This window comes from Drosophila subobscura, chromosome O, assembly GCF_008121235.1.
Source record: "Drosophila subobscura isolate 14011-0131.10 chromosome O, UCBerk_Dsub_1.0, whole genome shotgun sequence".
Lineage (NCBI taxonomy): Eukaryota > Metazoa > Arthropoda > Insecta > Diptera > Drosophilidae > Drosophila > Drosophila subobscura.
The window spans coordinates 16,276,260-16,300,491 of NC_048533.1; the positions used below are offsets into that span (position 1 = coordinate 16,276,260).

Here is a 24,232-nt window from a genome sequence, read left to right on the forward strand (position 1 = left end):
TGTGAGAGATTTGACTACCTGCCAGCTCCTCTTCTTGCAGTGATGATGGCATTCTTCCTTATCTCTTGATCTTGTTTTGATCTACGTGCTAGGAACACATGCGCTCGCAATTGCTTCATTTGCATTGCTCTCTCTCAGCAACTGCTTCTCTCGCTCTCACTCTGTTGTTTTCTACCCGTCAGCAAAACGGGACTCTCTCTCTCTTCAACTTCGCGAGCATTTACGCACGCATTGCAGCCTCTTCTCTCTTTCGCCATTCTATTGATCTCTCAGCAACAACAACAAATTAGCTTTGCACGGCAGAGGCTCTCAGCAAATGCAGAATCTACTTGGCTGTTAGTTATGTCTGTCTTTGTTTTGATCTTCTTTTCTTGTTGCTACATAAATATGTTTATTTATTGACTTCACGACCTACAGTTACCCCTTTTATATTCCATTCGAATGCGCTGAACAGACGAGTCGAGTCCCCCGTTGACACTTTTCAGCGTGTTTGGGGTATATTCTTCTGGCGAGCTTTATTTGAAGAGTCCACAAAAAGCCTGAAAGCATTTTCATGCTCTTTAAAGGCAAACAAATGATTTCTGTTTGTTTAAATTTGATGACTGTTTATCAACCATTTAGGGGAAAATTTAAAGAGCAAAGGGAGTTTGGGAGGGAGGGAGTATGGTGTGAATCAGTTGGAGAGGTGCAAATGAATGTGCATATGGTTGAAAATCTTAGGCAGCACGAAAAGCTTTTAGAACCTTTCCCTCAAACGTTTTCCCACACACGAAGCTGAATGAAAGTCTCTCCCTGCCAGCACCTTTGTTTCTATTTAATTGATTATTTCCAAGGCCCATGATGTGTGGGGCGTCAGTAGTTATTTTCTCACGTCATTGCCTGCCCAAAATGCCTTTCAATAAGTAACCAAACGAAAGACCCGAACCAAAGCACACACACAGGCACACACACACCCCTTTGAAGCTGGCCGCCAATCCAGAGATCAATCCACACATAAATTCTCTTTTAGCACAGTTGCAGGCTGTGTCTGAGACGCAATGTCTGGGCGAGAGTCGGGGTCTGGGTTAGAGTCTGGTTCTGTGTCTGTTTTTTTCCCGGACATGGGGACATGGACGTGCCACTTTTTGGTCCAGCGACCAGGCGGCATGGCACTACATATTTGCTTTGTCTGTGGCACGAACGCGTTCGAACATCTTTGAATAAATACACGTACGCTGTAGAATTTTGTATGAATGGTTTTCCACATGCCCCTTAAACAGCCTTAAATGCTGCCTAATGCTTTAATTGTCTCATTCATTAATTTCCCCGAACTGGGGAGTGGCTCTTCTGATCGCTGCAAAGACAAATTTCTTGCAAATAAATTTGGCAAACACTAAAAATTCGTTCGGTCATCAAAAGTCACGCACAAGAAAGCAATTTCGTAATTAGAGAACGCTATAAAATAAATGTAAATAACAAATATGATTAACAGGCAGGAAAACATAAAAAGGAACCATTTGACGGCTTGTCAGCTTGTAGCTTACACAAATATCTTGTACAATAAGTGGACTCTGAGTCAATCTGGTCGCTGGGCTGGGCGTGTCAGGCATTATAAAGTGTTTCGATGCCGGATATATATAAATACTACACTCGCATTTATATTGAAAGCTCTCCGAGTGTGTGGCAGATAAGCAAATGAGCAGATAGTCGAAACAAAAATACTCGTCAAGTGACATAAAGCGGAAATCAAATTTTGTTTAAAGCTACGAATGTCTCCCAGATTCTTTTTTCTATATTCTGATTAGCAACATGTTGCCAGACATTGGGGCAAACAATCCCTGACACCGGGGACCGCCATGAATTGGACTTTGGCCCCACGGCAATGGCAAAGGCAAACGCAAACAGCGACAATAGCAACTTCATAAATTTGTTAACACCGACGCAAAAGCCACACAAGCCACAAAGCGAATAGAGGCAAAATTGAGCCAAAAGCGCAACAGGACTATAAAGAATGAATGGTTGTTGCTGTCGGCATCAGAGACTGTGTCTGTGCTGTTGCGAGTGTGTCACCCACGCACACGTGTGTCCCGTCCCGGGTAACCATTTCCATATTGCCATATAACATACGACGATATTCCATCTACCAACCATATCAACTTACTCACCTACAGACCAAGTTTGTTGCGGCATGTGGAGAGGCAGTAGAATGAATGGTTTTCAAGAAGGAAACTTAATTTGCTGCCATTAGCAGAGAGCCGAGAAATTCGCCCTCAAGGAATAGAAGACTTCGTCTCTGTCTCCTGGTTATGTCTTTGTACTACGTTTGCTCCTACACCCACTACTTGTTGCATTTCAGGGGTATATGTGGTTTGTGCGAATGAAGACCCCAACAATCTGTTTGAGGTATCTTTTAGTCTAAAAAGTCGACTATATACGCGGTTTCTGTTTGCGCATTTTGTTGGCTCTGTGCATAAAAATAGAATAAAAAAAGAAAATTAAAGACGAGTTAAACACAAGTTGCCATTGTGGGTTGTGTTTGTTCTTTGGTCTTGGTCTTGGCAGCGACTTGCGGCTATTTATTTAAGTGAATTGTGAGTAATGTTGTCTGGCGCCAAGTGGCAATCCGTACTCAGACGCAGGAGAAAAATACATACGAGAATAACTCGCACATCAGTGGACATGGCGGTGCCAGGTATCTATACCCTATGAACTTTAGAGGGACAGTCCCGGTGGCGTCCCAGGTTCTACCACCTTTGATTGCAAATTCAATTTACAATTTTAATTGCATTGACCATGGCAGTGGCAGTGGCAATGGTGGCCATCAAATTGCATTGAGGCAAACCCGAACGCAGACGAGTTTATTGATTTTTCATTTAGCAAAACCATTTGGATTGGTCTACAGATATCCATGAAAACCTGAAAGCTTTTGTTGCACTTGTTTCAATGCAATTATCCGGATGGCTGTGACTATTTATTTTGCACTTGTCAGCAACTTTCCACCCGATCTTGACCCTGGAAAAAACGGGCCAAAAACTGACATGTCTCTGAACGGCGCGTTATTAGTTAGTGTTCTCTCATGTCCCATGTATTGCCTGATCTTGAGTTTGATTTATTTGCCACTCACCATATGCTCGCGCTCAATTTATTTCCATGTTTCTGATTTTTGTTTCGCTGCTGTTTGTTTTTGCAGGTCACACATCGGACGACCGGCCAGGTGATGGTGCTGAAGATGAATCAGTTGCGGGCCAATCGACCCAATATGCTCCGGGAGGTGCAGCTGCTGAACAAGTTGTCGCATGCAAATATCTTGAGGTAAGTGGCAAGACTCCAATCTCTAATCTTAGCAGAACAATGCCAGCTAAATATAAAACTGGAACGGATGCGACTGCACTAAAAAAAATCAAAGTTTATATTTCCTGAATTTGAGAAAGAAATCACTAAAAGAAACCTGCTTGCTTGACCATTCTGTCAGCAGGCACAAATCAGATTAAGATCTAAATTACTATTGGAATTCTGTAAAAATCTTCAAGTGTACATTCATGTACAATCCATAATTTTTCTAATCTGAAGTAAACAAGCAAATCGAGTGCAGCTTACACATCGGCTTATGGGTCAATGCCATGCTGTGGTCACTCCGTCCGGCGGTTGAGTCATTCCCATTCCCATCCATATCGCTGCATCTCGCTTTTAATTACAAACTTGACTTTACTCTGAGACTTATGAATGACTGTTGTTTCACTCTGATCTACAGCTAAAAAAGTACATACATATGTGTACATTAATATGCCTCATGTACATATACAGTAGATGTTCCTTTAGTTTGGATAAACATTTGACGATCATGTGGCCTCAATTGTTTACGCATTCAGTTCGCACCTCGCCATTGAATTGACCATTCATTCAGTTGAGTGTATTACGCAAACAGTTTAAATGGGTTCATCCTGAGGGGCTTTACGAGTGCCTCGAGTGCTACACGAATAATGTGTGTTGTGTTCTCCGTCAGATTCAATTCAATTTCGCATATTTTATTCACAAATGGGGGCCATCACATCAACATCATGATCATCATAATTCCTGACCTATGCTAAAACCCAACAACAACATTGTTAGGCAGTGAATGATTCACTCGGACTCGGACTCATGTCATGGGTTCTGACATCTGTTCTGTGGACGGGACAAGCTGACTAAACTGACATCATTAACGAGCGTACGAGCTTATCCATATGCTTATAGATATTACTCTTTATTTTATTGAGAGTTTATTTATGGAAATAAATAAACATTGTTGTTTATGTACATATGTACGTACATATACATATGTATTTATGTAGTTGCTTTTGCATATTTTATTTTATTTCGACTCCAGCTAAGTGAGACCGTATCTGTTGATCTTCATTTTATCAACCTCTCTCCCGCTCTCTGCACACCGGCAACAGCAACAACAACAATGCGAGCGCAGGGGAACTGCACTTTGTCCCCCCAAATGTCAGCAAAACGGAACTCTCTCTCTCTCTCTTAATTTCATACCACGAGCCACTGCTCTCCCTCTCTATCTCTCTGTCGTCAATTCCTTCTGTCCTATTGCTCTCAGCAACAACAGTAATTAGCTTTGTACGGCAGAGGTGAGGCTTTATCTCAGATTTCGATCTCTCAGCAAATGCAGAGCAAATGGAACTCCACTTTGCTGCGTAGATATATTCTGTTGATCTTTCGCTTCTTATTGTACTTAATAAGTAAACATCCACTGTTTATCCGAATGATTATTGCTTTGGTAAAAATGAACAATTTTGTTGTTGTTTAGTTTTTGGCATTTAAAAGAGCTCGAGTTCAAGTCCGAAATTTGCCACAAAACATTTCCGATGCCCGATCTCACCCCGAAAGTTCAAGTTCATGAGCGTCAGTGCGGCTGCACTGGCTGTGGGTACACACATTAATTGCCTTGACAGTGACCAGGTGTGTGCGAGAGAGGTGGATCGGGGGGTCGACGTCGACCCTCTCACGGGTCACACACACACAAAAACTTCTGATGTAATTGCTGCGGCACAAAGTCTGAAACAGAAACAATATGGCAAAGGCGGCTCTTGATACGAGTAGTCATGACATTGTGTCTGGTCGGTCCCCCTCCTCCCAGACGACTAGATTTAATTGCCACCAAGCTGCGTAGCTTACTCACTTGATTCGTCGTGTTGTGTGTTTGGGTTTTTTTTTGTTTTTCCGCGGATTTATTTATACAGTGATTTTTTTTTGTTTTCCTATCCTCACGTGACTGCACGCAAAGCCCGCGGACTTGCAATTGTATGCAATTCTCAGGGACTGTGGCTGTTGCCTTCTTTTTCCAATTTAGCCATTTTTTCCGTAAACGTCTGTCTATGAGTCGCAGACGGGCGCGCACACCCACTCCATTCTGATCCGCCCATCTTTTCCTAGGTGTCTGTCTGGTGCCTGGTGCCTGGCTTTGTGCTTGGCTTTCTGTTACCTGCTATTTGGGTTCCATGAATATGCAATTTCTGGCTTAGACCTTTTGGCCACGCCCTTTAATTTACAATGTTAACACCCTGCAAAATGGCAGAGAAGCAAAACACACACATATTTCATTAGTGGCCATTCTCTCACTCCCACCCTCGAGACATTGTAGACATTTTTGGGATCTTAACCTCTTAATCCCGTTGTGGCTAATTCAGTTGGCTTCTCCCCCGGATTACATTTATTTTTCTTTTTATGACATCTGTCATGTGCTTGAAACGTGCAGCAAATTGCAGCCAAAGAATTAACTGCAACGGCGGATTCCTGTGATTAAATGCCCTGACCAACATATTCTGATGCCTCCTGATGCATGATGTGTGTGTGTGCTCCGGCCGTCGAGAGATGGATTTGGGTCAGCGGAACGGCAGAACAACAGAGCGCAGAGCGCAGAGCGGAGAGCCAGCGGCAGCAGCTGCCAACTTTTCTTTATTCCTAGGCATTAAAATGAAAATTCTGAAATTGTGAATGCTGGAATGCAGCAGCGGCGCCAAAGGCCTCACTGACTCACCGAACTCGGAAAAGTGGAATTAAAATGCAGCCACACGCATTTAATTCAGCATTGTTTATGCCCCCCAGCAGGAATTGGAATGGATTTCGGAATCGTTGTTCTTTATACTAAAGCCCAATTAATGCTGTCTGGACAAACAGATTTTTCTGGGACACCAAAATCCGCTCTTAATCATATTATCTTATACATATATATTAATCAGAATGTTTTATCTGGAAATCAACTGCAAACCCTGACAGATTCTGTACGAACAGTTCCACTCGATTGCACCCCATGTGCTACCCGTGGCAATAGGTAGATGGGGTGTCCGCGATTGTGTCTATCAGTGACGTGAATCGACAAACACACCACTCCCTGGACCTGGACCTGAACCCGGGTCTAGGCCTGTGCTTGGGCTTGGGCTTCGATTGGGTGCTGCTCTTGTTGGCAGGCCTGTTTAATGACGCTTAACGATCGTGGCTGTCGGCTAACTGTCAAAATTTAACAGCTACACTGCTGAGAGCGGAGAGCGCACAGCGTAGATCGGAGGAGCCATGCAACACGGCACCGTGTCCATGCGGGCCAATGCGCTGTGCCACCTCCCATGGCGGCTCCCGGCGTGCCGGCTCAGCCTAATGAAGTCTATTGATTGGAGCCAGTATATTCGCTGTACCGTTCCGGGGAGATGCATTCTGGCTAATGCTAATGCATCAAGCATCAATAGAACTAATCTGTGGCATGCTTAATGGCCAACTGCGGTAATTGAAACCGCCTTTCTAGCCAGCAGCAGCAGCATACCTCATGTGCTCCCCAGCCAGGTATCCACCCACTCAACCAGCCAGTGACTTATGGGCCACAGAACTGAAACCGAAACGCTACAGTGCCAGTCATAGCCGTAGCCATAGCCATGTAGCTGTTGTTGTTGCTTGCGTGTATTTTTTATGGGCTTATCACGCGCCCGCCTGCCATGTGGAATGTCGCACAATGAGAACTCGAACGGCAGCCAGCCAGCCAGTCATCCAGTCAGGCAATTGCATTGCAACTGCAGCACAAACACACGCACACATGCAGTTGCAGCGACACCCACCCACCCACATGTGATGACTGTCGCCGCTCCCAGGCTGCAGGCTGGCTGGCTGGCAGCCGACTACTTGACAGATAGTCACTCTACTTATGGGCCATATTCCCGCTCGCTTGCTCGCTCCCTCGCTGCTTCTTGACTCACACAAATCCCATTGTCCGTTTGCACTGGAGTAGGAGTTGGCTGGATTTGCTGCTGCTTCTGGGTTGGAGTGCAATTCCCGAAATGCAAACATTACGCGGACGATGGCGCCGAGTTCTGTAGATTTTAATATACGCTATCAAAGGCAATATAGATTTCGCGGGAACTATACAGCAATTGACGCTGGTTTATCACTTTGGCTTTCATTGCTCATAAAGTTACTCTTTGGCAATAGAAGTCCGTCAGATGCACAAGAAGATGACTGAGAAAAAGATTTATTGAGTACGCAGAAACAGAATTAAGATGATTTTGCAGAGTATTTAAGTCTTCGCTTTTCGCTGTTGCACCTTTTCCTCGTGTATTTTTTTCCATTAACTGCATTTGTAACTGTTTGTGGCAGGCACAACTACAACACAGCTGAACGAAGTTTGTTGCCTTTGGCTTAGAGCCATTTAAACGCTCATTTAACGCGTGTAAGCCCGAGTAAGACGTGTCACAGTTCTCGCTGGCACGACTTGTCTTAACTTGGCTCATTACGAGCACAAACAATGGGCTGGAAATTCTTTGATCTTTGTGCCCCTCAGTGCGATGCTAAGCAGGTGATAAATCGTGGGCAAATGTTGACAAATTGTTTGGCATGCAAATGTGCGACGGAGCCGCAGTCAAAGTCGGGTTAATGACATTACATATTCCATTGGTAGTCGTACGTCGCACCTGAGGTCTGCAGGTGAGAGATCTGTGGCTACTGTTTCTGCGGAAATCCCCAACAGATGCAGCTTGACCTCATTTTTGGGGAATGCAGCGGATGAGCAGGTGAAGATGATCTGCAAAGGGTGTTGTGCAATCATAATTTTGGGCAAACGCCGTTCCAAGGGTACAAGGTCGGACTGCACTTAATTGAAAGTGTCGATTGCTGCCACTAAGTTGAAGGTCAGCTGTCAACGCGGGCACTTTCAAGTCGTTGAAAATGTGTGCCTGCCACAAGCTGCACTCAGACATGAAGGAAGCATCCACTGCATTGTTGTCTCGGCCCATTATTTTTCTTGGCCTGATCTGTGGGGGACACTGTGGCGGCGGCGTTGGCGGCCACGACTCATTTCTCGAGACGAAGACCCATCCCCCACCCTGGCCTCTTTTATGAAATGCTTGCCAATAAATTGTGTGCCTGTGGGGGCCTTGAAATTAGCGAAAAGATTGAACCAGAACGAACATGAAATTTGCTGACAATTTAATGAGAGTATTTTATTGGGCTAAATGGTTAGTAAATTGCCCCAAATAAATGGTCGCTAGATCCAATAATCTGCAATTAACATGAGATTTGATGGGGGTTTAGTGTCTCCGGACGGTAGCAAATACCAAAGTTGATTCCTTTATTTTGTACAGTTATTCACACATCGCAGCACAGACTTTGACAAGTTGCAACAGCCAGCAGCAACATCGAGTGGCAGTGGCAGAGGCAGAAAGAGAGCGTGTCATGATTGCGGGCCATATAAACATTTCTCTTTATTGCCTAATGGATATGTGACTGGAGGCAGGCCACTGTCTCCACCGAACTATCTGGTTGTTGCTCTGCTGCTGCTGCTGGTGCTTCTGCTGCTGCACTTTTATCAGTGCAACATTTCATGTTTGTGGCACGGCACAATGTTGTCTATCGGTAATTGAAGCTGCCTTGCTATCGATGCCATTACATGGCTTTAGCAAGAAAGCTAAATTGGGTTAATTTCTGATTGATGATCAACATGGCCTGGTAAATGCTGTAGCACAACATACACGACAGAATTTCATTAAGACAATCCGTACAGATCGTACCCCGATCTTCTTCACACACCACAATTGACGTCAAAAGGTGTTCTTTTTTTTCTCTCTTTCGGCTTACATTAATTTCCGTGGGGCACTATTTATAGTTCTGTTTGGCTATATTTAGGGGCTAGAGAGGTATACAAATTGTGAATTCATAATTATTGAGAGTTCGGTATTCATGGGGTGTCTGAATGCATATAGTATTCCTCTTTCGAGTGGTCCTAAAACACATAAACGAATGCCAAACTCATTGACCCAAAATCGGAACGGATTTCGGGTTGGTTTTCATTTACTTTTGGTAATGTGCTGTGCTTTATGTGCTGTCGCCTCGTCTCTCTCCACTGGGGAGACGTCAACGCAATTGCCAGTCATTGAACCCACAAAAAGTTACATTGTATCGTCTTCCAGTCTCCCCCTCTCCGCTGTCTGGCCTCTCGCTGTAAATGCTAACACATGTATTGTGCATCTGAGAGAAGGATACAGATCCATGCCATGCCGAATATGAGTAATATGTTGTCAGGGGCAGCGACAGCTACAGATACAGATACAGATGGGAATTTAATGAGCTCAGCCGCTGCATTCCAGCCAGTTTATAGTTGCGTGCAGGCAAAACAAAATAATACTCCGACTCGTACTCACGAGTGCATTTAGCTTAACAGCTTTCTTCAGAGCATTATCTCTGTCAAAGAAGAGGCACATAAATAAATGTAAACGTTTATGTTGGATGGTTTTTGTTTTGTATTTGTAATTGTCAACTTCCGCATTGAACTATAGCCATAAAATGGATTATAAACGTGTCGGCCTCTTGTCCCATAAAACATTTCTCACCCAACTACAACCAGAGAAAATACACTTGGCTTTAAAAATATATAAGAGAGTGTTTTCACTTACTTATTTAAATATATTTCATATATAAAATATATATATTTTCATATTTAAATGAAATATATTATTTTATTTATTTTAAAATGTTTTACATATTTTTTTAATATTTTCAAATAAATGCTCTTTTTTTAACCTTTTGTGGCTTGTTGCGGATGCGTTTCTTTTTCTTATGCCCGTTTTCTCTGAGTGTAGTTATGTCTATGTCTGTGACTCTGCGGCCTCTCCAACATTCACTTCCAATTTGCGTTTGGCTTTTGTCTGTTTTTGTGTGTTTTTGCCACCAACAAAATTATGTCATCAACTTTCAATCAATCTCAATACACTTCAATCAATTTTGCACAACAAAAAGCGCCACAGCCAGCGCCAGAGCCAGAGCATTAGATATTCAAATTTATGCAATACTCGTACTATTGGTACCTACTCCTCAGATGCAGCAACGCTTTCTTTTTGGGAGCTCGGAAATCGGTCAGCAGCGGCAGCAGCAGCTATCTCGGGACTTTGAACAAGAAAAGGAAGTGGCTGGCAAATGTTGCAGCCACTGCAGCAGCTGCAATCTGCATAATTTTCGCATCACGTTTTGCATATTTTTCTAATTGAAAAAAAACCAAAAAATTCAATCATTTCATTTCGAAATGCTTTGCTGCAACACACAACACAGTCAACCTCACGGTCCTCCCTCTAGCCCAATGATCAAATGCCGAATGGTACTACCGTAATTGCAGTTGGCAACGTTTAGGACCATTTATAACGCCCATTGCCACGCCTTCGAGGCAGGCTACTGCATGGATTTGTTGTGTTGTTGCTGCTGCTGCTGCTGTTATTGTTGTTGTTTTTTGGCTAAAAGCGCATTTTGTTTGGTTTTGTGTCAACCTTTTAACCTCCTGCGATCGTGCGGCTGCCTCTTGTGTTGCTGCTGCTGTTAATGTTGCAACTGTTGCAACTTCTACTGCTGCTGCTGGTAATAATTTTCAATTAAGCGCAAAATGCTTTTATGCTCCAGTTCGATATTTCTTCCACAAGAAATTTGTATAATTGAATGCAGAATTCCAAGCGGGATTTTGCATTTCATTAGCCAAGCCATGGACCGACTCTGATGTCTGGGAAATCTATTGGGGCAGTCTCTCTCTCGCTCTATCTCTCTGGGGAGAAACGTGCAAACGTGTCAATTTATGGTTTTTCATTGCAACATGCAAGAGAAATGCCGGCCGCTGCGGCTCTCTGAGACGTTTCCACGGAAACTCCAAAGAGAAACACATTTAAAATGTGTTTGCCCCAAAGGCAAGCGAAACGGGCAAAAAACGAAAATGCATTGAAGAAAAGAAGCAGAAAAAGCAAAGCAACAAAAAAGCAAATTGAAAATCTAAACGTAGGATAGAGAGAACAATGAGCAAACATTTCTTCGCTGGGCTGTGTATTCGAGCTCCCAAAAGGTTTATAGCCGCTTGAGTAGTTCTCGCTTCCTGCTTTGGAGCTGGATACCCAACTGCAGCGCCTCCTCCTTCTCTTTTTGCAGCGGGCAAATGCTTAGGCACTCAACGTGTATTCATTTCCTGCTGCAAGCAGGGCTCCTCTTACCACAAGAGCAAGCCCCTTGCCCAGACACCTCTTGCGCCCCAAGCACAAGCTGGCAAAAGGATGGCAGGATGGACTCTTTTGTGCTGCTATTGATTTGCATTTTTAGGCAATTTTGGTGCTGTATTTTCGGTCTTTAATCTTTGAAATTCAATTAACAAAATTCAATCAAAGCTTGAACTTTTGAGGAAAGTTCTTTGTGTTGTGAAAACCCAAAATGAAAACATTTCTGTCAACAGATTTCCTTTTCAAGTGCAGCTCTGCGAGTGAGCATTAAAGCCGATTAATGTAAGCCGCTAATGGGCAACATGTAGAGTAGAGAACAGGAACCCAGGGACTGTGGCTGCCACTCGAGGCGCTAATCGTGCATCACGCAGTGAAATAAATTGAATTAGAACCGTAAATCCCTGAGCTGGCTATGCAAATGGATGTCGGATGGCGGTCTATCATGGTCACGAACCCAGGCAGGCAAAGGAAAAGGTGTACCAGGGACGGACAGACAACCCTCGGAGCCGCAGGCCTTGGAGTTGAAGTGTGTGAGCCGTGGAGTTGGAGTTACTGTCAACACCTGGGAGGGAGTCGTCGGCAGTCTACTCGGCATTGTGATAACTTCATTTCAGTTTAGACGCGTCTCAGGCCTCAGACCCCAGACCCTTTGGGCCTGTCTGAAGAACGCGTCATCGTCATTACGGCTGACATGTGTCTGCCCCACACACACACTCCCGTCGAAGGGGTCGTGCCCTCCACTCCGACGCAAGACATTTCAATCTCCTTTATGCAGTGTAATAACTCTTCTTTTTATTCTGGATTATGTTCTTACCTGAAATCTTGGCATTGATTGCTGATGCACAATCTTCTTGAGTGTGAACTGTGACCCGTAACCCGAAAGATTTCAGCTGAAAGCTCTGCTAATGGCTGTTGATAGGTATATCGCTAGGGTTGATATCTTTCGTAACGCCGCATAACCACGCAAAGTCAATAAACCTCAAGAGGGGAAACTGAGGCAACAGGTGGCTAAAGCCCAACCCCATTTGCATGCAAATACGGAGGGAACTCTGTGTAAAATCAATCTGTGATAGCTTCTGGCAATGGTGTGAGAATTGAATTTCTATGAATAATCAGCCATCTAAAGTGCGCTTGCTGTACATGTAAATGCGAGGGAATCCCCTGAGTAACGTGGAAGTGCACAAAGTTTTGCCAGCTCATTTGATGACTTACAGTGCCCCTTCAGAGGTACGCACCCTGGCAGGCGGCAAGTGGCAAGCTGTCAGCCTTATTGGCAGCCTGACGAGGTGTCTGTGGCGAGGATACGTTCGGCGGCCAGGTCTAGGATGACAGGCTGTTTGGTTGCGTGCTGAAAGCAATTAACACCGGGGGCCTGGGCCTCAAAAGACTGCGCAAATTTATGAACGTTTTTTGATGTTTTGAGGTTAACCTAATGAAATTAATTTTTAGTGTTCCCCGATCTCTGGTGTAAGTGAAAATTAATGGCCCCATCGAATAAGCCACAAGACCGTATATCATGGCTTTCAGACGCCACCTTTTACGACTGCTGTGCCCGATTATACAACTTGCGAACTGCTTTGGAGCCATGACGGGTGATAAACGTTATCAGGCGCACGACGACGCAGAATTTGGAGCATTCTTTTATTTGGCATATGATGGCACAAATGATTTTGGCCATGGCTATAAGCAGGCCGCTGACCAACTGCCCAGCGACGAAGCCAAAGCCAGAGCAGGGCAGCAGCTGGAGCATGTGCCACAGATAAGCTCCGTCCGCGAAAAAAGTAAAAACTGATTAGAAAACAGTCGACAAAAAGACGAATTTGAAGCGAACAGCGAGTGGCAGGCACCCTTATCGGAATGTTACGATTCATCGAACACCTGCACGGGATTTCAATCACATGCGCAAATCGGTTGGCCATATTTCCATATGTGTACTCTGAAGTACTCTAAACTTGGATGATGCAACCTGACATGCTTTAGACTCAAGCAAAGTTCATTGTCACCTCGGCAGTGGAGAGCGGAGAGCCTTGTGGGCCTGCTGTCTGGCAGCACTTAACCTTTTCACCTGACTGCACACAAAGCGGAAAACAGAATGCAGAAAGGAGTTCTGGCAGCAGACGCATGCGTTGGCACTTTATGTCTTGCTTACGTTCTTACTAAGCTTACAGTTCCGGTCTAAGCCCAGAGCACAGAGGGAAGAGCCTGGAAATGACCTCACCTCATCCTGCAGGCACTGTGCACTGAGGGAAATTGGTTCTCCGTCAAAAATTTCAATCTTGGAGTAATGATATCAGTTGGGAGAAGGAAACTAATGATATTGGAGTTCTATTTTAAGTTTCGGGGAATAATCTCCACTTATTTTCAATATTTTATGTGTATTTTACTTAAAGACAAACTTTATTCCTGTAATTTCCTGCATTTTAAATTTATTTTCTAACTTTTCTTAGCAGAAACTTTCTAAGAAGAAACTTTTCTCGGTAGGTTTTTTATCGCCTCAGTGTAGTGGGAAGTGGACACATTCTTGCGTCTTCAGACTTTGTCTTTGAGTGGTTACTCTTGACTGGGAGTCATTGACATTGTCTGGAAACAGGAAATGGAGATGACTCCTTAGGAAGGAGTTGCTTTACTGCCAATTAAGTATCCTAGAATGCCACACGAGTATCTCCCACCCAAAGGGACTCTGGCAATGGAGAAACTTTCACTTTTTATTGCGTGCTCCTGCCGCATCGAGGGATTCGAATTACAATTTCATTTTTCTGCCACGAATCAAAACAAAAGTCAGTCAGGGCGAAGGGGGGTACTGGCTGATTGCATGTCGGACAGCGATAAGCAATCGAAATCTGAAGTTGAAGTTGGGGGAGGGGAGTTGCAGCAGTGGCACGGCACCCCCCTCCTCCGCTGTCAGGCGGTGTGATTGAAAGTGAAACTTATTTGTGCGACAGCTCCAAAAATGTCAATGCAGTGGAAAAGTTTTGCCTAAAGTTTTTGTTTCCCTTTGTTCCTTCCCGTTGCAGCTTTATGGGCGTCTGCGTGCACGAGGGACAGCTGCATGCCCTGACCGAGTACATCAACGGCGGCTCGCTGGAGCAGCTGCTGGCCAACAAGGAGGTGGCGCTCAGCGCCACGCAGAAGATAAGACTGGCGCTGGATATAGCGCGGGGCATGACATATGTCCACGATGCCGGCATCTTTCACAGGGATCTGACGAGCAAGGTGAGTCCCGAGCAGAATTTAAATGAGCTTAAAATGATGTTCTAAATCCCCCATCCGCAGAACGTACTTATACGCAATCTGGCCAACGATCAATTTGAAGCCGTCGTGGGGGACTTTGGTCTGGCCGCAAAGATACCAGTGAAATCGTAAGTGGATCCTTGAGCATTTCCCTCGAACGGAAACTGATCTTTGACCCTCTTGTTCGCAGCAGAAAGTCACGCCTGGAGACAGTCGGCTCGCCGTATTGGGTCAGTCCCGAGTGCCTGAAGGGCCAGTGGTACGACCAGCGGAGCGACATCTTCTCCTTTGGCATCATCCAGTGCGAGATTATTGCACGCATCGAGGCCGATCCGGACATGATGCCGCGCACGCCCTCCTTTGGCCTCGATTATCTGGCGTTTGTGGAGCTCTGTCCCATGGACACACCGCCAGTGCTGCTAAGGCTGGCCTTCTACTGTTGCATCGTAAGTGCTCTCCACACAGAGTGTGAGATTCCTTGTAATGACTCACATTTCCTCGATTGCAGTACGATGCCAATAGCCGACCCACTTTCCACGATGCCACCAAGAAGCTGACGCTGCTGCTGGAGAAATACGAGCACGAGTCGTCGACGGGCGTCAGTCCGCTTAGCTCCCTGGAGCTGATCAGTTGCTCGCCAGGCGGCAGTGACAGCGAGAATGCCACGGCCCTGACCTCTGTCCCCACAGTGGGCACAATTTGCACGGCCCCGGCAGGCACTCTGACGCCCCGCCATCTGCGAGACGTGGACGAGGAAGGGTTCCGATTCCCCATGAAGTCTGCGTCGGCTGCGTTGCCGGGCACGCCGAATGGCTCGGCCGGCAGCCACGGCTTCGACGATCACATCTTGCAGTCGCGCGTGCGCCGAGCCACCCAGAAGCTGGAGGCTGAGATTCTGCTGCATCGGCGCTCGCTGAGCGAGAACATCATCCACTTTCCGATGCACACGTCGCCCAGTGACAAGGCGCGCTGCCATCAGATGCAGCGCCAGCGATCCTCCACACACTCACCGACGCCGCCCAGGCAACTGCCAGTCGGAATTGCAACTGCTGCCGTGCTGCTGCCGGTGGTTGTGGTGCCCGACCCGCCGCCACTGCCGCCGCCAGTGTCTGCCGTGCTGACGCTGCGCAAGGTGGGCGAGACGATGTGTCTGAAGGATCCGCAGTACAAGCCGGAGACGAACAAGGACAGCAGCGGAACGAAGCCCAATCCGTTCGAAGCGCTGGCGCAGCTGCGTGGCGTCAAGAAGATCTTGGGCGCCAATCCAAAGACGTACGCCGCCGGGGTGGGCGATCTGTTCAGCTCGTGCTTCGAGATGCTGGCACCGTTCTTCAAGGAGCTGGCTGCCATGCAGAGCAAGGCCGCGGCTCAGGGCACAGCGACATCAGAGGGCAGTGAAGTTGCAGCACCCAAAGCAGCCGCGACATCAGCGACGCCCAGTGAACCAAAGAGTCTGCCTTCTTCGCCGCAAATGACGCGCAAGTACAGCGGCATGGAGCTGAAGCTGCCCCAACGGATCAGCAATGCAGCGGCAGTGCCAGCCACGGCAGCGGCGGAAGCTCCGCCCGCGGAAGAGGACGACTGCGATGACTGCAACTCGGAGGGCGAGGATCCCGACGGAGGCGGCAACTGTGCCGATGCCGAGTCGAGCAGCGACGACAGCGCAGTGCGCCCCTCCACAGTCCCAGCGGCCCGCAAGTATCGCGCCAACTCCCTCTACACGCATCCCCTGTTCCGGGGCGGACCCAGTGGCACCAGCATGAAGAACAGCGTCAGTGAGTTCGAGAGCAGCACGCTGCTCAAGGCCAGTGCCTCGACGGTCACGCTGACTGCCTCCACAGCTGCCGCAGACTCGAATTCTTGCGAGGATCTGACCGACTGCGGAAATAAGTCCAAAGAGCTGCCTTCGGGCAGCGGTTCGGCCGCAGCCGTCGCCTCACCCACACCCCTGTCCGGCTGCTCGGCCCGCCTGGCTGAGACACCCGCCTCCGTTTCGTCGTGCACCGATCTGGAGCTGGAAGAACTGAAGAACGCCTGCGATCTGAATGCCGAAGAGCTGAAGAAGACGAACCTGACGCGGCGCGACTCCATCGAGAGCGGCTTCTTCTCTTGCTTCAACGAGGAGTCGGACCAGGCCATCACCAACAACAGCTTCAGCCGGCAGCTCAACGGAATGGGATCGTTGGGGTTTGGTTGCGGCGGCGCGGCCAGCAGTAGCAGCAACTGCTGCTACGAACAGTTGAAGACGCAGCTGATGCTCGACGCAGCAGGCAGCGCAGGCAGTGAAATCAAGTGAGTTTCCACAGCAGGTTCTGTGAATCCGTGTGTAATCCTTACTAATCTTGAACTGATTTCAGCGATAAACTGGCGAGTCTGTGTCGATGCTGCTACTATGCGACTTCTACATCGAATGCTGCTGTGGCCGCTGCAGCCGCTGCTGCCCAACAACAGCAGCAGAATCACCTGCTCAATGACACCTCCTCAACCTCATCGTCGGTGCTGCTGATCGACAACGATCCAGCAGTCATTGGCGCCAACACATCGTCGTCCACGGCGCTGGACTCCATGGATGATCTGGATGCCGAAATTGTGGCGCCGCGTCCGCACCAACGGCGCTACACCTGCCATCATGCCCTGCTCAGCGGCAATGTCAGTGATCAGCAGATGGCCGCCACCGCTGGGTTGATCAATCGCCTGGGCCTGGACTCGGAGATACACACGCTGTTGCAGCGCAGTCCGTTTGCCACGAATCAGCTGCTGTATTGCAAGAATCGTACCTCATCCATCTACACGGACAGCTCGGATGATATCAGCAGCCTGGCAGGATCCGATTCGCTGCTCTGGGACGATCGCTCCTTTACGGCCTTGCCGAGCACACGATCGGCTCAAATAGCCAAGATTGTCGAGTATTTTGAGCGCAAGCGACAGGACTCGTCGCCGCCGTCCATGCATCATCGGAACGGCAATGGCACTGTGGCCGCGGCTGTGGCTGCCTCCGCGCTGGGCTCCAACTACCTCTCGTATGAGTCGCGCCGCTACTCGGACTTCAAGCGACACCTGAACCCTGATGCCCTGTGCTTCGATCTGGACAAGAAGCCGGCCCACCAGCGGATGATGGTGTGCGAGGGAGCGGTCAAGTCGAAGCTGCCCATTTTCGACAAGAAGAAGCATCAGGCGATGAGCAGTGGCCAGGGCGGATAGCCGCAGGATAGTTTAATGAGCCATGCCACTGATTCCTTTATGAACTTTTTTGTTTAATGAGTTTTGGAAGTTACTTTAAATTCCCTGAGATTCAAATTTCCTTCACAGCCGGCAGTACGATTATCTACCACTCAATGGGAGAGTAAATCAACAAAATTTATATTTAGTTTATAATTTCAGTTACCGTATCGTATCGTATCACGTGTATAGAGCAGATTCAAATTGCATATAAGCCAAATTATTCTACTACAAATTAAGAATGTTTTTGCCAAGAGCATAAGAGTAACCAATTCGTTTGTATTAGCTTGGAAAATTGTGTCTAATATATTGTTTTGTATGAATATTACCTAAACATAATCATATATCGTACATCGTACTGGTTCCTAGTCCTTCAAATTTACATTTGCTATACATTTTATCCTAAATTAGTGCGCATCCCCCTCGCCCCCAGAGCGGAAAGTATTTATTCTAATTAATCAAACCTGTCGCTGAGTATACTCCTCAAGATGGCATAGCTATTCTTTATAAATACACACATAAACATACATACATTATATTCATTTATTTATTTGATTTTTTTGGCCTAAAATCTGTATAAAAACGATTATGTCTACACAATTATTATACAAGAAAATCAATATACAAAAATATACACATATACATAAACATAAACATAAACATATATATATAATGGCATATTGCAATACATACATTTTAACTGTAACTATTAGCTACCATTTAAGGTCAAAGTTAAAAATATCTATCTATATCTATGTAGACTTTTCAACGTGAGGTTGTAAGACTTGAACGCCCCCCCCATTTTTCCATTGAAAACTGTACAGATGGTGCCCCGATTCGAGAACCTTTACCATTGGCCATTATCCAAAAACGGGCTTAATTTCGGCGTAGCTTTTAAGTTTTAGTTTTTGAAAATAAATACATATGTATACAAACACCCAAACTTGATAGCACGTTGGCCGATCTATTGGACGTGTATATTATTGGATTTGATTTATGGTTTTGTATTCTTTTTCTTCGATTCTTACAAGTATTATTTTGTTTTTTGTTTTAATTCGGCTGCAATTAGACTCTCAATTATCAGACAAACGAATACATATTTCAAAAGCGAAAAGGCGAAGACTGAGCCAACATTTATGAATCGGCTAGTAGTTTTCATTATATAAACGATAGAAAAATATTCTAGATTTGATTATTGTATCGAAAATCAGTGAGTATCGATCGGCTCCAACTGAAGCAACTTACTTTAGCAGCGTAGAAACTGTTCAACAGAGAAACTAATTAAGATCACACGACTGTAAATAGCTGCAAATCGGATGTAAAGCAGATATGTGTACATACCATTCAGATGAGTTAACCTGTAGAGGATTGTTAAGAAATTGATGTCGTCCATTTGAACATACAACATATAACACTTCAACCTCATTGCATCGTCTTGTTAAATGGGTTCTTTGTGAGGCCAAACATTAGAAAATCATGAATTTAAAATTCATTTCCGGTTGCCAATCAAACACATTTATGCACTTGCCAACGTTGGTGTATAGGATGTATAAGTATTATATTATATTATCACATTGGAATCACAGTCCATCCCAGGCATACATACATTATTTCATATACACATACATACATACATAAATATATGGTAACGACTCTGTTTCAGTTTTAACTATCATAAAATCGAAGAAACAATAAATTTAATACACACGAAGAATTTTGTAAAACTGTAAAACTGAATTGTACTCAATCAATAAATGCAGATATAGAAAAACGATCGCCTTTCGATTGCGTTTATAAATAAATAAATAAATATTTATGCGTAAATATTTCAAGGTAAGAATTATGCAAGATTGTTTTAATCCCTTCAAACAATTACAGGCCAATGAAATAGATTAAAATTAATAAACGGTATCGTTTTATCCAACTGAATAGCAAGTGATTATGCATTATGAAAAGTATATCCCATCTTAGAAAGCTGCGTGCAATCTGCATAATTATAAAGACGGAAACAAGATAACTAAAATGTTGTAGCATACTTTCAGTTACAATTTCATTTTGAGTCATAACCTATCTTTGAGGTTGCAAGAAAGAGAAGTCACTTTCTGCGGATTTCTGTTCAGCTGGTACTTCGGTCTGAAATAGAGTTGGGTTGCTCATAGTGAGTGAACAAAAGTGTTCCCTTCAGTTGTTCAGTTGTTCACTCAGTTGCTCACTCACGATAAATATATGTTATAAAATTGTCCTTCAATATTGTATTACATTCGATTATATGTATTATTATATTATATTTTATTATATTTGTATTATACCGATGTTGGGGAAAACAACAACAATGTGTCATATTGCCCATCTTTTAAAAACACAAAAGAAAACCAACGTCTTGCCTTTTTAGCCTTTTCCTTTTTAATTGCCTTTACTCTTATAGCCATACATCCCAGCCAGTAAATCCTAGCCACTGTACATGTTTCGATTTCCTTCAACCGTTTGCACTAAATATACATACGTAGTCTGACAAAACACAGAGCAAAACCAACGTTCAGCTCTCAGGCTTTCGCCAACGACCATACTACGCTGAATACATCGGTTCTCGTCCGATCACCGAAATTAAGCAGCGTCGGGCGCGGTTAGTACTTAGATGGGGGACCGCTTGGGAACACCGCGTGTTGTTGGCTTCGTCACCAACTTTTTGCCTTTTTAGCCTTTTCGTTTCGATTTTCATATTTTTTTCTCATTTTTCCTATTTTAATTGCCTTTACTCTTATAGCCATACATCCCAGCCAGTATATCCTAGCCATTGTACATGTTTCGATTTCCTTTAACCGTTTGCACTAAATATTTGTACATACGTAGCCTGTACAAAACACAGAGCAAAACCAACGTTCAGCTCTCAGGCTTTCGCCAACGACCATACTACGCTGAATACATCGGTTCTCGTCCGATCACCGAAATTAAGCAGCGTCGGGCGCGGTTAGTACTTAGATGGGGGACCGCTTGGGAACACCGCGTGTTGTTGGCTTCGTCGGGCGCGGTTTAGTCATTTTTCCTTTTTAGATGGGGACCGCATTGGGATTTCCTTCAACACCGCGTGTTGCAAAACCAACGTTCAGCTCTCAGGCTTTCACCAACGACCATACTACATCCGGCTTCACCAACCGCGTGTTTTGGCTTCCAACTTTTGCCTTTTTAGCCTTTTCGTTTCGATTTTCATATTTTTTTTTTCTCATTTTTCCTTTTTAATTGCCTTTACTCTTATAGCCATACATCCCAGCCAGTATATCCTAGCCATTGTACATGTTTCGATTTCCTTCAACCGTTTGCACTAAATATACATACATACGTAGTCTGACAAAACACAGAGCAAAACCAACGTTCAGCTCTCAGGCTTTCACCAACGACCATACTACGCTGAATACATCGGTTCTCGTCCGATCACCGAAATTAAGCAGCGTCGGGCGCGGTTAGTACTTAGATGGGGGACCGCTTGGGAACACCGCGTGTTGTTGGCTTCGTCACCAACTTTTGCCTTTTTAGCCTTTTTCGTTTCGATTTTCATTTCGATTTTCATTTTTTTCTCATTTTTCCTTTTTAATTGCCTTTACTCTTTATATAGCCATACATCCCAGCCAGTATATCCTAGCCATTGTACATGTTTCGATTTCCTTCAACCGTTTGCACTAAATATACATACGTAGTCTGAGTCTGACAAAACACAGAGCAAAACCAACGTTCAGTTTCTCAGGCTTTCGCCAACGACCATACTACGCTGAATACATCGGTTCTCGTCCGATCACCGAAATTAAGCAGCGTCGGGCGCGGTTAGTACTTAGATGGGGACCGCTTGGGAACACCGCGTGTTGTTGGCTTCGTCACCAACTTTTGCCTTTTTAGCCTTTTCGTTTCGATTTTTTCATTTTTTTTTTTTTCTCATTTTTCCTTTTTAATTGCCTTTACTCTTATAGCCATACATCCCAGCCAGTATATCCTAGCCATTGTACATGTTTCGATTTCCTTCAACCGTTTGCACTAAATATACATACGTAGTCTGACAAAACACAGAGCAAAACCAACGTTCAGTTCTCAGGCTTTCGCCAACGACCATACTACGCTGAATACATCGGTTCTCGTCCGATCACCGAAATTAAGCAGCGTCGGGCGCGGTTAGTACTTAGATGGGGACCGCTTGGGAACACCGCGTGTTGTTGGCTTCGTCACCAACTTTTTGCCTTTTTAGCCTTTTCGTTTCGATTTTCATATTTTTTTCTCATTTTTCCTTTTTAATTGCCTTTACTCTTATAGCCATACATCCCAGCCAGTATATCCTAGCCATTGTACATGTTTCGATTTCCTTCAACCGTTTGCACTAAATATACATACATACGTAGTCTGACAAAACACAGAGCAAAACCAACGTTCAGTTCTCAGGCTTTCGCCAACGACCATACTACGCTGAATACATCGGTTCTCGTCCGATCACCGAAATTAAGCAGCGTCGGGCGCGGTTAGTACTTAGATGGGGGGGGGACCGCTTGGGAACACCGCGTGTTGTTGGCTTCGTCACCAACTTTTGCCTTTTTAGCCTTTTCGTTTCGATTTTCATATTTTTTTCTCATTTTTCCTTTTTAATTGCCTTTACTCTTATAGCCATACATCCCAGCCAGTATATCCTAGCCATTGTACATGTTTCGATTTCCTTCAACCGTTTGCACTAAAATATACATACGTAGTCTGACAAAACACAGAGCAAAACCAACGTTCAGCTCTCAGGCTTTCGCCAACGACCATACTACGCTGAATACATCGGTTCTCGTCCGATCACCGAAATTAAGCAGCGTCGGGCGCGGTTAGTACTTAGATGGGGGACCGCTTGGGAACACCGCGTGTTGTTGGCTTCGTCACCAACTTTTTGCCTTTTTAGCCTTTTCGTTTCGATTTTCATATTTTTTCTCATTTTTCCTTTTTAATTGCCTTTACTCTTATAGCCATACATCCCAGCCAGTATATCCTAGCCATTGTACATGTTTCGATTTCCTTCAACCGTTTGCACTAAATATACATACGTAGTCTGACAAAACACAGAGCAAAACCAACGTTCAGCTCTCAGGCTTTCGCCAACGACCATACTACGCTGAATACATCGGTTCTCGTCCGATCACCGAAATTAAGCAGCGTCGGGCGCGGTTAGTACTTAGATGGGGGACCGCTTGGGAACACCGCGTGTTGTTGGCTTCGTCACCAACTTTTTTGCCTTTTTAGCCTTTCCGTTTCGATTTTCATATTTTTTTTTTTTTTTTCCTTTTTAATTGCCTTTACTCTTATAGCCATACATCCCAGCCAGTATATCCTAGCCATTGTACATGTTTCGATTTCCTTCAACCGTTTGCACTAAATATACATACGTAGTCTGACAAAACACAGAGCAAAACCAACGTTCAGCTCTCAGGCTTTCGCCAACGACCATACTACGCTGAATACATCGGTTCTCGTCCGATCACCGAAATTAAGCAGCGTCGGGCGCGGTTAGTACTTAGATGGGGACCGCTTGGGAACACCGCGTGTTGTTGGCTTCGTCACCAACTTTTGCCTTTTTAGCCTTTTCGTTTCGATTTTCATATTTTTTTTCTCATTTTTCCTTTTTAATTGCCTTTACTCTTATAGCCATACATCCCAGCCAGTATATCCTAGCCATTGTACATGTTTCGATTTCCTTCAACCGTTTGCACTAAAATATACATACGTAGTCTGACAAAACACAGAGCAAAACCAACGTTCAGCTCTCAGGCTTTCGCCAACGACCATACTACGCTGAATACATCGGTTCTCGTCCGATCACCGAAATTAAGCAGCGTCGGGCGCGGTTAGTACTTAGATGGGGGACCGCTTGGGAACACCGCGTGTTGTTGGCTTCGTCACCAACTTTTTGCCTTTTTAGCCTTTTCGTTTCGTTTTTCATTTTTTTTCTCATTTTTCCTTTTTAATTGCCTTTACTCTTATAGCCATACATCCCAGCCAGTATATCCTAGCCATTGTACATGTTTCGATTTCCTTCAACCGTTTGCACTAAATAATATACATACGTAGTCTGACAAAACACAGAGCAAAACCAACGTTCAGCTCTCAGGCTTTCGCCAACGACCATACTACGCTGAATACATCGGTTCTCGTCCGATCACCGAAATTAAGCAGCGTCGGGCGCGGTTAGTACTTAGATGGGGACCGCTTGGGAACACCGCGTGTTGTTGGCTTCGTCACCAACTTTTGCCTTTTTAGCCTTTTCGTTTCGATTTTCATATTTTTTTTTTTCTCATTTT

At 45.0% G+C, this 24,232-nt stretch overlaps 1 protein-coding gene, 6 non-coding genes and 5 pseudogenes across 8 annotated transcripts in view; all 12 read left to right on the forward strand.

The window, feature by feature from the left end:
* LOC117898795 overlaps positions 1–18,917 on the forward strand; it is a 50,982-nt gene extending 32,065 nt beyond the window's left edge. The window contains exons 3-8 of one of the 2 annotated variants that reach the window (XM_034808434.1): positions 3,170–3,291; positions 14,489–14,687; positions 14,748–14,833; positions 14,896–15,151; positions 15,214–16,997; positions 17,063–18,917. In XM_034808434.1, the coding sequence (XP_034664325.1) occupies positions 3,170–3,291; positions 14,489–14,687; positions 14,748–14,833; positions 14,896–15,151; positions 15,214–16,997; positions 17,063–17,906 (3,291 nt within the window). In that variant the 3' untranslated portion in view covers positions 17,907–18,917. The remainder of the gene's footprint in view (positions 1–3,169; positions 3,292–14,488; positions 14,688–14,747; positions 14,834–14,895; positions 15,152–15,213; positions 16,998–17,062) is intronic. The other variant, XM_034808435.1, reaches the window with a different exon arrangement.
* Positions 18,918–20,477: 1,560 nt separating this feature from the next.
* On the forward strand, positions 20,478–20,596 carry LOC117899802. The gene has a single exon (XR_004649200.1). It is a non-coding gene; the product is annotated as a 5S ribosomal RNA (ribosomal RNA).
* Positions 20,597–20,821: 225 nt separating this feature from the next.
* On the forward strand, positions 20,822–20,940 carry LOC117899845. The gene has a single exon (XR_004649230.1). It is a non-coding gene; the product is annotated as a 5S ribosomal RNA (ribosomal RNA).
* Positions 20,941–21,311: 371 nt separating this feature from the next.
* LOC117899869 lies at positions 21,312–21,430 on the forward strand. The gene has a single exon (XR_004649253.1). It is a non-coding gene; the product is annotated as a 5S ribosomal RNA (ribosomal RNA).
* Positions 21,431–21,669: 239 nt separating this feature from the next.
* LOC117899871 lies at positions 21,670–21,787 on the forward strand (annotated as a pseudogene).
* Positions 21,788–22,011: 224 nt separating this feature from the next.
* Positions 22,012–22,129, forward strand: LOC117899872 (annotated as a pseudogene).
* Positions 22,130–22,352: 223 nt separating this feature from the next.
* On the forward strand, positions 22,353–22,475 carry LOC117899810 (annotated as a pseudogene).
* Positions 22,476–22,694: 219 nt separating this feature from the next.
* On the forward strand, positions 22,695–22,813 carry LOC117899857. The gene has a single exon (XR_004649241.1). It is a non-coding gene; the product is annotated as a 5S ribosomal RNA (ribosomal RNA).
* A 218-nt stretch (positions 22,814–23,031) lies between these two features.
* On the forward strand, positions 23,032–23,150 carry LOC117899868. The gene has a single exon (XR_004649252.1). It is a non-coding gene; the product is annotated as a 5S ribosomal RNA (ribosomal RNA).
* A 220-nt stretch (positions 23,151–23,370) lies between these two features.
* On the forward strand, positions 23,371–23,488 carry LOC117899873 (annotated as a pseudogene).
* A 220-nt stretch (positions 23,489–23,708) lies between these two features.
* Positions 23,709–23,827, forward strand: LOC117899879. The gene has a single exon (XR_004649254.1). It is a non-coding gene; the product is annotated as a 5S ribosomal RNA (ribosomal RNA).
* A 221-nt stretch (positions 23,828–24,048) lies between these two features.
* On the forward strand, positions 24,049–24,166 carry LOC117899874 (annotated as a pseudogene).
* The last annotated feature ends 66 nt before the right edge of the window (positions 24,167–24,232 follow it).